The 14,786-nt window shown below is 37.3% G+C and overlaps 1 protein-coding gene across 1 annotated transcript in view; it reads left to right on the plus strand.

Moving 5' to 3' along the window:
- Reln (reelin) overlaps positions 1–14,786 on the plus strand; it is a 323,527-nt gene that overhangs the window by 267,779 nt on the left and 40,962 nt on the right. The window contains exon 45 of the mRNA XM_013034723.1: positions 2,866–3,034. Within this exon, the coding sequence (XP_012890177.1) occupies positions 2,866–3,034 (169 nt within the window). The remainder of the gene's footprint in view (positions 1–2,865; positions 3,035–14,786) is intronic.

Here is a 14,786-nt window from a genome sequence, read left to right on the forward strand (position 1 = left end):
TTAGCTCCCTTATCGAAGATTAGATGGCTGTAGGTTTGTGGGTTCATTTCTGGGTTTTCAATTCTAGTCCATTGGTCCTGAGGTCTATTCTTGTGCCAGTACCAAGCTGTTTTGATTACTATGGCTTTGTAGTAAAGTTTGAAATTTGGTATTGATGTTCCTCCAGCACTGTTCTTTCTGTTAAGGATCATTTTTGCTATTCAGGTCTTTTATTCTTCCATATGAATTGTTGGATTGCTTCTTCTCTTTCCTTGAAGAATGAGGTTGGAATATTGATAGGTATTGCATTGAATTTGTAGATAGCCTTGGGAAATATTGCCATTTTCACGATCTTCATCCTTCCAATCCAGGAGCATGGGAAGTTTTTCCACTTTCTAAGTTCTGTTTTGATTTCCTTCTTAGTTTTTTAAAGTTTTCATCATAGAGGTCCCTCACTTCTTTGGTTAAGTTAATTACTAGGTATTTTATTTTTTGTGGGGCTATTACGAATGAAGTTGCTTTCCTGATTTCAGCCACACTTTTCTCATTGTTGGCATACAGAAAAGCCATTGATTTTGGGGGGTTAATTTTATACCCTGCTACTTTGCCAAAGTTTTGAATCAGCTTGAGTAATTTGTGAGTGGGGTCCGTGAGATTCTTTAAAAACAAGATCATGTCATCTGCAAAGAGAGAGAGTTTTACTTCATCTTTCCCTATTTGGATCCCTTTATGTTTGCATCTTGTCTTATTGCTGTAGCTAGGCATTCTAATACTAAATTGAAGAGTAGTAGAGAGAGTGGACATCCTTGTCTCATTCCTGAGTTTAGAGGAAATGGCTTTCGTTTTTCACCATTGAGTATAATGCTGGCTGTAGGTTTGTCATATCCAGCCTTTATTGTATTGAGGAATGTTCCATGGATTCCTAGTTTTTCCAGAGCCTTCATCATAAAGGGGTGATGGATCTTGTCAAATGCTTTTTCTGCATCTATTGAGATAACCATGTGGTTCTTAACCTTGCTCTTGTTGATGTGATGAATAATATTAATTGATTTACGTATATTGAACCAGCTTTGCATCCCTGAAATGAATCCTGTTTGATCATGGTGTATGATTTTTTGGATTAATTGTTGAAGTCGATTGGCCAAAATTTTGTTGAGAAGTTTTGCATCGATGTTCATCAAAGAGATGGGCCTATAGTTCTCTTTCTTTGATGAGTCCATGCCTAGTTTTGGGATGAGGTTTATCATGGCTTTATAGAAAGAGTTCGATAGTGAACTTTCTCTTTCAATTTCATTGAAGAGTTGGAGGAGTATTGGTATGGGCTCTGCTTTAAAGGCCTTGTAGAATTCTGCTGTAAATCCATCTGGTCCTTGGCTTTTTTTAGATGGGAGGTCTCTTATTGCTGTTTTTATTTCATGCTTGATATGGGTCTCTTAAGTTGGTTTAACTCATATTGGTTTAGGTTAGGCATGTGGATATTTGCTAAGAAAAGATCCATTTCTCCCAGGTTCTCAAAGTTATTAGCATAAAGGTTTGAGAAGTATTCCCTTATAATGTTCTGAATCTTGGTTGTTTCTGTAGTGATGTTTCCATTCTCATCTCTGAGTTTGTTTATTTGGGTGTGTTCTCTTCTTTTTCTAAGATTTGCTAAGGGCCTGTCAATTTTGTTAATTTTTTTGAAGAACCAACTCTTTGTTGATTCTTTCTGTGGTTTTTTTGGATTCTAATTTGTTGAATGTAAACTTATTTTTAAAACATATACAGATGAAAATTTCTTTTATAAATAATTAATAGCTTATATAATAATTTTGAGAGGGCTGTTCAGTTTTGTAAGTACTTAAATATAATTGATCATTAATATCTATAATTAAGGAAGTGGTGCTGTGGCTTAAGTGGTAGAGCACTTGCCTTGAGCTGAAGAGCTCAGGGACAGTACCCATACCCAGAGTTCAAGCCCCATGACTGACATTAAAAAAAAAAAGATATATAATTGATCAAGCACTAATGGCTCACACCTGTAATCCTAGCTACTCAAGAAGCTAAGTTCTGAGGATCACAGTTCAAAGCTCACCCAGTCAGGACAGTCTATGAGACTCTTATCTCCAATTAAGCACCAAAAGAGCGAAGCTATGGTTCAAGTGGTAGAGCACCAGTTTTGAGCAAAACAGCTAAGGGACAGCATCCAGACCCTAAGTTTAAGACTCAGGACTGGCGACACAAACAAAATACTAAATTATATAATTGATATAATCCCTGTGTGTTAATCATTCCAATACATCTGTAATTATTATGTTTGAGTATACAGCACTTAATATATTTTAATGTATTTTATTATTATATATAAAATGTGTACATATTCACGTTAAAAAAATATGAAGTGAGGGGCTGGGAAGGTGGCTCAGTGGTAGAGCACTTGCCTTGCATGCCTGAGGCCCTGGGTTCAATTCCTCAGCACCATATAAGCAAAAAGAAAAAAGCCGGAAGTGGCGCTGTGGCTCAAGTGGTAGAGTGCTAGCCTTGAGCTGAAGAGCTGAGGGACAGCGCCCAGGCCCAGAGTTCAGGCCCCATAACCGGACCCAAAAAAAAAAAACCAAAAAAAAATAAAGTGATTATTCTGAAAGGTTTTTATTTTAACAAGTACTCAGGAAAAGTTACTTTATGTTTCACTTGATCATATCTCCTTAAAAGTGTTTCAATATGGAAATCAAAAATCAGTAAATAACAATTTATAGCTGGAAAAGCAAAGTAGGAATCATTAATATAGGAAAAAAACAAATTGACATAAAAAATTAAAATATACAGAAATACAATAAGTAACTCTGATTCCTGGTTCTGCAGACATGTGGTTACTGTATTATATTCACAATATACTGCTTCCTGTTGCAGCTATTGAATTGGAATACTCAGTGGATCTTGGACTGTCATGGCACCCGTTGGTAAGGGACTGTCTTCCCACCAATGTTGAATGCAGTCGTTACCACCTCCAGCGGATCCTGGTATCAGATACATTCAACAAGTGGACCAGAATTACTCTGCCTCTCCCTCCTTATACAAGGTAGGAAGTCTTCACATGCATTCAACCCAAATTGATTGAATTTGATCAAGGTTTTTTACAGCAAGCTTAAAAGAGATATGTGAGATTGTTAATTATTCATGACATTTCCATGTACAAATCATTAAAGCTATTTTAATAAAAGTGGAGGCCAGATTCTTTTGATGACATTGTTCATTGTTTTCAAAAATGCAGTATTTTTATGACTTTTAATGCTATATATACATACATACACATTCTATATATATACATATAAGTATATATATATATACACACCATATATATGGTAAATGTGTGTGTTGCTTCTCCAAGTTAATTTAGAGATCCAAGAACGAGTCATTTAATACAAGTCCATTGGATATAGAATAAATTTAATTAGAGACTATTTTTACTGTGAACTTAGTAGTGAGTGATTTCATATAACAAGATATAGCAAATAAATGTGTTAACATTAGCATATGCCCTTGAAATTTCATTTTGAACAGTATCTTAAGAATTATCACCTGAGACACTCTGTTGTGTGGAAAAGCTATTGAACCACTTTATGTTAAGGAAAAAAAGTTGCCTGTTGCCTGGTAAATGCTGGTATTAAAGTTGAATCTAAGCCAGGTACCAATGGCTCAGGCCTGTAATCCTAGCTACTTGAGAGGCTGAGATCTGAGGATCACAGTTCAAAGCCAACCCAGACAAGAAAGTCCATGGGGCTCTTATTTCCACTTACATTCATTCTTTCTCCCTCCTTCCATTCCTCCCTCCATCACCCCCCCTCTCTCTCTTTCTCTCTCTCTTCCCCCAAAAGTGGCTCAAGTGGTAGAATACTAGCCCTTAGAAAAAAAAGCTCAGGGATACCATTTTGATCAAAAGCCAGGACCAGTACAAAAAAAAGAAGTTGAATCTAAATGATCTGTGCATTCAGATTCCTATTTGAGTGAAGGATTACTTTAACTAATAGAATAGTGTTATATAACTTTTACTATCTAAAGCCGGTATAATCATAGGAAAGTGTTAAACTCTTGATAGAAACTCCTCTTTCTTCCAAGAAAACAATGATCAGTTGCTTCCATTAACAGAGAAGCAAAGCAACCCACACAGCGTGTAAACAAGAGTTAGAGTTTGGGCTCATTGTCCTGTCACTCCCCACAAATGAAGGACGAGTAAATCTTCCTAGTAAATGACCATAAAATCCAACCATTCATCTAGGACATAACTTTTCTTAGGATTATCATAAATGGGATAGTTTCAGTTACTAACAGCCACGGGCTGTTTTACAATTGCTGGCTCAGAGGTATGAGACTATATTAACTGTCAGCAGAGTTGCCAAGTTTAAATGAAATACGTGAGATTTTGTTGCTCGTTAACAGTATTGCTGTACATGAATTATTAAGGTGATCTTAATAAGTAAAATAGAAAAAAATCCATTAAGACAGCAGTCTTTTAAGTCTTTATGAATTCTATGAATTATTACCCAGCTACTTGGCAATATTTTGCAAATAAGCAACATTCTAAGATTTATTCCGGCTACTCATTATACCCTTGAGTCTTTTACTCAAGAAAAGTAATTATTCTGCATATTTTAATCTATCTTTTAATTGTTTCTTGCACTACCCACAAGGATTTCAACCCTTCCACAAGATATTTGAAAAATCTGATGAGCATCTCTCTCCTCCTGTTATCATATTGAAAAATATACACTGTTTTCTATTTTCTCAAGGCTCATGTTACACAATGTCTTATTGGTGACAGTGTCTCATAAAGTGCTCTGGGTAATTCAGAAAGAAATGTGAATGAAATGTGAATGAATGGAGCTCAAGACTGACCTGCTTCTCACAATCAGCCATATGCTAAAGGTCATTGGAGCAACATTCCAGTCTCAGAGCACTTTGTCTCAAACACAAATTGACATATCCATCCTATGTCTACTCTTAATCTAGTTAATTGTTAAATTTACTAAGTTAAATTTACTAGGGCTGGGGATGTAGCTCATTAGTAGAACACTTATCTAATAACACACAAGCCCTTTTGTTCTATCCTCAACTTCAGAAAAAAAGAAGTTAAACTCAGTGTCTGGAAAGATTATTAACATTTATGTGGTCTGTCAAGCCAGAATTGAAGATTCCAGTTTCCAGTTCTTTGCTGTAAACAAACAAGACACTGAGATGACTTAAAGATGTGTGCTAATACCGGGTGCCAGTGGATCATGTCTATAATCCTAAGGCTGAGATATGAGTATTGCAGTTCATAGCCAACCCTGGCAAGATGAGTTAAACCAACAGGCCCATATCAAGCATTGAAATAGAAACAGCAATGAGACCTCCCATCTAAAAAAAGCCCAGGACCAGATGGATTTACAGCAGAATTCTACAAGGTCCAGTTAACTAGGAGAAAAGCTAGAAGTGGAACTATGGCTCATTTGGTAGAATGCTAGACTTAAGCAAAGAAGCTTAGGCACAGGGCCCAAACATGCATTCAAGCCCCAGGACCAGAAGAAAAATAAAAAATAAAATAAATAAGAATGTGTGCTATGGAGTTAGGATTAACCTAGTGACAACTGCAGCATTGTCTAGTCACTGACCATATGCTGACAAGTTGTTTATTTACAAATAAGCATCAGAGCATTCGCCATCTAAAAAGGCTAACCTAGCAATAACAATTACTCATTTAGTCAATCATTTAAAATATTTTTGAATTGTTGAATTATGCTCAGGTCTTATTGGAGGCTGAATTTTTCCCTGTCTCGAAAAGCTTCTGATTATGTGGAGAGATTGGATATTATTAAGAGCTTCAACTTGGTCAAGAAGCCTAAAGAACTATTTCTTTGGGAGGGGGTAACAAATGATAGGAAGATGAAAAAGAATTAAGTAAGGAGTAAGAATATTTCAGGTACCAGTGGTTCATGCCGGTAAGCCTAGCTACTCAGGAGGCTCAGATCTGAGGATCACTGTTCAAAAGCCAGCCCTGGCAGGAAAGTCCGTGAAACTCTTATCTCCAAATAACCATCAGAAAACCAGAGGTGGTGCTATGGCTCAAAGTGGGAAAGCACTAGCATTGAGTGAAAAGCTTTGGGATAGCTCAGGCCCTGAGTTCAAGCCCCCACAACTGGCCTCTACAAAAAAAGAATATTCAGGCAAGGATATTGGCAGGTAGGGAAATGGGTATAGTTGAGATACTGAACATATGGATCAGATGCACAGAGAAGGAGCAGCATGAAGTATGAGGTGGTGTCAGACCATGAGAAGTAAGTTATACTAAAGTAATGTTTTGGGGATTTATTCCAGGAACACTAAAAAGCCTGTTAGAGCCTTCCTGTCCCAGAATAAGGAGACATGATCATATCTGCATAGAAAAGAATATTCTAAGTAGAAAATAAATTAGAATAAGAGTAACAAGACTCCTGAATGGGCAGAAACTATGACATTCTAGACTGAAGTGCCAGCAGTGCATAGGAAAAGAAGTGGAGAAATTCAATTGACTGAGCTTGGTGATGAAGCGGATATGAAGGCTGAGGGAACAGTGTTGAAGATGACTCCCCAGTCTCTTGAGCTGTAGAATAGATGTTGGTGCCTTTCACAGGGAAGAGAAAGCTGAACCTAAACACAAGATATGCCACACTCTGCCTTGGGCATTGACATGTTAAAAACTCAAGCAATCTGGGGTACACATATATATCTACTTCACACCTAGTAACTCTGAGCCCATAGTCATGTGACACAGTCTTAACTTCTTGTTCTGGAAAAGGTAAACCATGTTGGAAGAAAATAAAATGTATACTTGAGAAGCAATTTTATGATTATTCACAATGTTTTATCATTTAAAGCCTCACTGAAGAAGACTCTAGAAATTTTATAGATGTTGAGATAGAGTTAGAGAGGGTTTTGTGGAAGAAATGAGCCCTGGCCTGGAAAGGTAGGTAGGTGGATAAAGGGAAGAGCATTCTAATAGGGAAGTAAATGAACCTGGACACAAACCTGGGAGAAACATATGTTTTGCTTGTTAAAACAGAAGGCACATATCTAAAAGCTGTGGGAAGTTGCTGGTCAGGAGAATTGGGTTAACTTGTAGCAAGCATTGAAGCAAGAAAAGCCAGTTTAGATTTGTAGAAAAAAGTGAACTGTGGTCTGTTTTAATGTGGAAATATTCTTCAAAAAATAATAATGATGATGAGAAGAACAGAAAGACTCAAGTAAAGATGGTGAAGTTGTTTAAAAAATGACCTATAGAAAAAAAATGACCTATAGAAAAAAAATGACCTATAGAGAAACAAGAAGGGTCTGGGCTACAGATAACGATAACATGGAGGTGATGAGATGTTCATTACAGGTAATTTCACAAAAAGAATTGGTAAAACTTAGAAAGTAACTTTGCTATTATGAACATACAGAGATAACATTCAAGTTTGAAGCCTGGCACATTAGTGAGAAGGGGACAATATAGCAAGTGTAATCAAATGATGCCTAATTAAACATCATGGCTAGTAGTGCATATGGAAATAGCCATTTGGTGGAGATAAGAAAATTGAAGCCCAAGAAATGCTGAATTTTGGAAGCATGAGCACAGGAGTGATCGATTATGCTATAAAAATTACATCCACATGTCAGCCATTGATGGCTCATACCTGAGATCTGAGGATCATAGTGCAAAATCAGTCTGGGCAGGAAACTCTATGAGACTCTTAATCTCCAATTAACCACCAAAAAGCCAGAAGTGGAGCTGTGGCTCAAATGATAGATTGTTTGCCTTGAACACATAAGCTCAGATACCATGCTCAAGTTTCAAGTTCAAGTTCAAGTGGAAATGCTTTTCAAAGAACTTAGAGAGCTCAATCCAAAAGACAGAAGAGTTCAAATAACATGGTTTCTGGAAATTGGGTATGAGATTTTAAGGCAGGATAGAAAGGAGGGAATAAAAAAGTTCCACAACCTTATCTATTAGATATTTTGGTTAGGAGATAATCAATGACCTTCAAAAAGGATTTTAGTAAGATACTAGAAATAAATATAGCTTGTCTTGGCCCAAGAGCCCATGGCCTTAACCACTCTATTAATAATGCATCTGTATTGCTGGCTTAAGACATGTGATCCTAGGAGAAATGAAAATGGAAGAGAGCCAAGAATTCTTAAGAAAGACTAAAAAAGAACATAAGAACATGCCAAAATCAATTTCCTACCTCCTAATCAGAGTCTGCCTCCTCTTCTTTGCTAACCTAGGCCTAAAAACCACAAATGGCTCAAGTGGCTCTGGAAGAAGCCAAATGAGTCAATGGCAGGACAGGTAACTCAAATCCACCGAGAAAGAGTGGAGGTTAGTGGCTTCTGTAAGGCTCAGGTGTGACTTGACTATTTTAAGTCACTATTTGAGGAGGATCCATTCCCACTGGCTCTCATGACCTAACTGATATCACCTTCTTTAAAGATTAACCCCAGAAGTTTGGAAGATGGGTGGTTTTAGCCACAACCTGGAAGCTTTTAATGTTTGCTGGAAGTTCCAAGGAAAGGTGGTATGCACAAGAAAGTATGAGATTATAGAAGTGGGATGATGAAATAAGAGTGAAGGAGAACAGTATACTTTTTTGCAGGTAAATAAGTTTAGACAAAGAGGATATATCTTCAATGAAATTTCATGTTTTATAACTGTAAGCAAAGAAAAAAATTCATTCTATGAAAACCAAATAAACAAACTTCATATTTACTAGATTCCTCAAACATTTAAGATAAATTGCCAGTTCAATTTTTAAGGTGAATCCCTGTATTTGCCCTGATACTTTTTAGTTTGGTCTATGATTACTTCTAACACAAGAGCATGATTTGAAAGGCATTTCTTAATATATATTTGCATTATTGAATATCTTCTTTGAGACATCTTTCAAGTTGGGAATTGGTGGCCCATGCCTGTAAATCTAGCTAGGCAAAATGCTGAAATCTGAGGATCATAGTTTGAAACTTGCTTGGGCGGGAAAATCCATGAGACGCTTATCTCCAGTTAACAAGCAAAAAGCCAGAAGTAGAGTTATGGCTCAAGTGCTAGAGCACCAGTTAAGCTAGGGGCAGTGCTGAAGCCCTGAGTTCAAGCCCCAACACAAAGCCAAAGATGTATTAGACTTCTCTTTCATATTTTTTTCTCATGCGTCACGTTGATAGTTCAAACATCTTGCTATTATTTTTACAGTTACTTGCTGGTCTTTAAGAACCACTGAATGCAGTAAAATAATTTTGTTTGGTATAAGCCATGAGTCTTTATTTTATACATTGAAATATGTTATTAATAAGGTGAACACTAGTGGTTCACACCTGAAATCTTAGCTACTCAGGAGGCTGAGAGCTGAGAATCATGGTTCCAAGTGAGCCCAAGCAGGAAAATCCTTGAGACTCTTATCTCCAGTTGACTACAAAAAGCTGTAGGTAGATCTTTGGCTCAAGTGGTAGAGTGCTAACCCCATTGAGCACAAAAGCTCAAGGACAGAGCACAGGCCCTGAGCTTCAAGCCCCAGGACCAGCATACACACACACAAATAATATATTTTGGGCACTATGTTAAAACAAATTCATCTGCATCTTTTGCAGTTTCTTTTTTTCTCTCTTTTTTCTCTTTTTTTTTCTTCTTTTGCAGTTTCTGCAAACTGTATGATTGGTCAATATTGTTGTCAAAGGTTTACCAGAATTCAAAATCTGACTGTACTTTCTGAATGTTGGTATATAGGAATTTTAAAATTGCTTTAATGGCTAGATAAAAGCCATTCTTCACTGAGAAAATATCTCATAAGTTTGTGGCAGTTTCTTGTACTTGATTGCTGGGCCAATGTATTTGAGGACTTCAGTGGGCTTACTTAGAATATCACTATATCAGCAAAAATAATAAAAATATTTTACTTAAAATGGTAGCCATAGCTGGGTGCCCATGGATCATGCCTGCAATCCTAACTATTCAGGAGGCTGTGATCTGTAGATCACTGTTCAAAGCTGTCCTGGGCAGGAAAGTACATGAGACTTATCTCCAATTAGTCAACAGAAAACCAAAGTGGTGCTGTGGCTCAAAGTGGTAGAGCACTAGCATTGAGCTAAAAGTGCTCAAGGATAGTGCCCAGGCCCTGAGCTCAAGCCCCACAACTGACCAAAAACAATAAAAAAGGGGGGAGTCATTCCATCTTACATGTAATTATCAAATAAAATTTTAATGTGACTTTAAAGAGACTATAGACTTTTCAGCTCACAATTTTTTTTGTTTTTTATTGTAAAAATAGTGCACAGAGGGGTTACAGTTACATGAATAAGGTAATGAGTACATTTCCTATCGAGCATTGTTACCTCCTCCTTTGTTTTTCCCCTACCATTCCTTCCTTCCCCACATCCCCAACTCCCTTCTCCCCCCACAAGTTGTAAGTTCATTTTCTAAATAGTGTCTTGTACATCTCATTGTTACAATGGATCATCCTGTATCCTTGTTTCAGCATTTTATTTTTTTCCCTTCCCCTCCCCAAATTAGAAAAATGTATATACAAGATGCAGGGCACCGACATCAAATACAGTGAAAAGAGGAGTTATACCGTTGGGGAAGAACATACAAGAGAAACAAAAAAAATCACATAGTACATTTTAGATACATTAAAAACAATAGCAAGAAAGAAATAAACAAGGTGTGTCCCTATCTTGGGGTTCATTTCACTTAACATCATCTTATATGGTCATATGTACATAGCTTTCCAAATATACAAAACTAAAGAGAAGAGTCTGCCAAACATCCATATTTGCATTACTTAACTTTAGCAATTATTTCATGGTAACATTTGTTCATAAATAGCACTATTCACTCATACTCCTATTGTTTTGAGTCAAGTAACAGACATCATTTCAACTGTAAAATATGTCACTCGAAGAAAGAAACTTTTAGCAACAAATCTTTAATGCAGTTAATTTTAGTGCCTAAAATTTCGTGGTAATTTCTTATTCAATATTCAGTATTCAGATTTCCCTATCTTACATAATGTATCATAGGATTGTTTTTCAGGTCAGCATACTAACCAATACAATTAGTTTAAATTTTCCTAACTTTTCCTTAACTTCAAAACCCATCTTCCTACTTTTTGGAGATGAGGTCCAAGATACAAAAAGGTTATTTGACTTTTCTCAACATCCCACAGTCACTGGACTAGAATTGTTCCAAATTTCTCCCTATCTGACATCCCAAGAGTAAAAGAAAAGCCATGTAGGATAGCTCATTTAAATTCTTCTTTTGCTAACTCTGATAGTTCAGAGGTTGATATAATGTTTTGAAGGATTTGCTGCATGGAAATACAAAGTAATAGTTAACAAAGAGATGTTGTCTTGTCTCATTTTTTTTTAAGTAAATCAGTGAGTGACTTGGATCACTGAGCCTCATCTTTTTCATTGATGGAGTAGAGCTAGGTTTTCTAGGCATAGATACTGTATGCATACTTCTGGGAATCAAGGAAATGTCAAGAGACAGTAAAAAGATTTTTTTAATTGCATACTTTCTTTCAAAGAGCTTTTTCTCATGATGACGATAATTATGGTGACAACTAACTTGATAGGTAGATGGAGTCATCCTGCAGAATAACAAAAACAAAGAATCTGACATGTATTTTGAAATCTATTCAACAGTGTGGCAGCAGAGGGAAAAGTTGCCTGGAGAGGCTATATCATTGCCAGTACCTTTCTAACAATTAAATACCCATTTTAGCAGTGTGCATTTACTTGTTAAACCATTTTCATGTAGCACTTTCAATGGCACTGTAGATGGGGGAAGAAATGCTATAAATTCAGAAAAGAATCAAGAGAGGCGAGATTTCAAGGATAAGTAAAACTAAGAAATCTTCTCTGGGACCCATTTTTTATCCACCACTAAGAAGCAGCAGCTGGTGGTGGCCTTCATTGCAAGGAACCTTCATGATAAGCGATGACGCCTGCAGAGGGACACACCACAACCCTCGTAGGTCTTGCTAAACATGAACTAATTAATTTTCACAACACCCCTGTGAATCAGAAAGTCGTGGTTGCCGAGGATTACAGATGGGAAAGTGTCAGCACATAAACATAAGTGACTTGTCCCCTTCACACAGGAGGCTGTGACAGGGCTGGGAAGAAGCAGTCTCACTGAAACACTTGGAGGTTAAAGAAAACTTCTACATTCTCATTCTGAACTTACATTTCAGTTTTCCCTTTAGTGTGTTCTTTTCTTATAAAATGATGTTGAATACTGCTTGATATGAAATGTACTCATTACCTTACTCATGGAACTGTAGCCCCTCTATACAGTGTCTTTACAATACAAAATATATATATATTTAAAAATAAATAAAATGATATTGGATACCTATCCACTGTCTTAAGGGCACATGGTTAGCAATAACTGAGTCTGGTTTCTTTTAATATGATTATAAATCATCACATTCGAGAGGATTACATAGTTAAAAATCACCAAGTGTAGCCCCCCTCTTTATGTATATTCTGTAACTCATCACGGACATAGGACTCACTGGTACAAGTTAGAGGCCTCGTTTTCTTACCGCATTGGTCAGCTCTCACCTTAGTACGTTCTTCACGAATGTGGTCTCCCACTGCTTCCTTTTCTGTGGAACTCCAGAGAGTTGCACAGACTGAAAGTCAGGGTCAGAAGACTCCATAAAAGACTGCCTCTTCCAGCAATGTGCCCGGCTCTTAAATCGCCTGCACAGCCTCTCTGTTCAGTGGCTGCTCAGCCCTGTGACTGAACAGAATCAATGATCAAAAAGCCACCACTGCCAGGCTTCTCATGCCATCTCTCATCTGCTGGAAAACTCTTCCCCTTCAACAACCACCAAGCTGATCCTGCCACACTGTGGACTCAGGTCCCTGCCCATCCACTCTCAGGATAGCTTTTTTTTTTAATTTCTTGTAGGCATCATTATGATGTCAACTTAATATCCTTTTAGAAAATGTTTATGAAGGCCCATCTGATAAATAAGGAAAGCAATCTAACAGGAAACTACATAAGTGTACTTTACAAGGTAATAAGGGGTTTGGTGAGACAAACCATGTGTTCGATACTAGGGGAATAGAGAAAGTTTATTGCTAATATACTTTTATAAGCACTGAAGATACAAAATAGTGATCCCTGGAGGAAAACAGAAATATTCCCTGCCCTTCAGAAGCCTATAGTCTAAAAGGAAGATGAAGAAATATATAAATGTTGGTTTATCAGGATCCAGGAAATTATGGATTATAAGAATGTTTTTTTCTACTAAATTGCTTACAAATTTTTGTTGAATACAAAAAGACATAGCTGTTAATAAGTTCATTAAAAAATAGAAGAGCTTGCCAGGTGCCGGTGGCTCATACCTGTCTTCCTAACTACTTAGGAGACTGACATATGAGGATCACTGTTCAAAGCTGTCCCAAGCAGGAAAGTCAGTTAGACTTGTGTGTGTGTGTGTGTGTGTGTGAAAATAGGGGTTACAATTACATGGGCAAGATAATGAGTACATTTCTTATCAAGCATTGTTGCCTCCTTTGTTTCCCCTTCCCATCCCTTCCCATCTCCCCCCCTCCCCATCCCCCTTCCCTCCCCTCCCCCTTCGCCCCCACCAAAGTTGTAAAGTTTGTTTTTCAACATAACGATTTGTACATCTCATTGTTGCAATGGGTCCACCTGTATCCCTATTTAAACAATTTGTTTTTTCCCTTCCCCTCCACAAATTATACCAACATCAAATAAAGTGAAAGCAGGGATGGGAAGGGGAAGGAGGTGGGAAGGGGAAACAAAGGAGGAGGCAACAATGCTTGATAAGAAATGTACACATTATCTTGCCCATGTAATTGTAACCCTTCTGTATAGTATTTTCATAATAAAAAAGTGAAAGCTGGGGTTATACTGTGGGGGAGGGACATACAAAGCAACAAAGAAATAACCTTATAAATATGTTAGAAACAATCACATGAAAGCAAAAACATTTGAATACTTATCTTGGGGTTCATTTTGCCTAACATCAACTTATCTGACCTTTTCTGCTTGTCTCAGACATATAATGAGACTCTTATCTCCAATAAACCACTCAGGAAAACAGAAGTGGCACTGTGGCTCAAGTGGTAGAATGCTAGCCTTGAGCTGAAGAGCTGAAGGACAGCGCCCAGGCCCAGAGTTCAAGCCCCACGACCGACCCCTCCCCCCCAAAAAATAGCACAGCCAACACAAATGCTATAATTTGCTGGGCAATTGTAGTTCATCTTATAATTCTAGCTGCTCACCAGACTACGATCAGAGGACTGAGGTTCAAAGTCAGCCTTGGCAGACAAGTCCTTAAGACCCTTATCTTCAGAAAAATGCAAGATTAGAAGTTAGGCTCCATTGGTAGAGTGCCAATCATGAGCAAGCAAGCTGAGAATCTGAGGCCCTGGTACTTAAATAAATAAATAAGCAAATAGCAGACTAACTGAGATGCAGGACTCTAGTAAGGGATGGGTACAGGCCTCCTCACAGCATTGCATACTATGAAAATGGTGGTCCCTGGATACCAATTCCATATAAAATTCTATTCAGTACTAGGTGCTGTACATCAAAGATACCATGTTAAGACAAAGATCATTAACCTTGCTTGTTTCTTTATAACTTAGTATTCTGAGGTGGAGATATATCTGTCAAATATATATGCAGTAAATGCACAACCAGAATTAAGCTAAATGCATGAAAGGAAAAAGTTTGCTATGAGAGAGAACACCATGGAACAAGTACCATTTTTAAAGAAGTTAGAAAGATTTTCTGTGAGGAT

The sequence above is a fragment of the Dipodomys ordii genome, unplaced genomic scaffold (assembly GCF_000151885.1).
Source record: "Dipodomys ordii isolate 6190 unplaced genomic scaffold, Dord_2.0 Scaffold195, whole genome shotgun sequence".
Lineage (NCBI taxonomy): Eukaryota > Metazoa > Chordata > Mammalia > Rodentia > Heteromyidae > Dipodomys > Dipodomys ordii.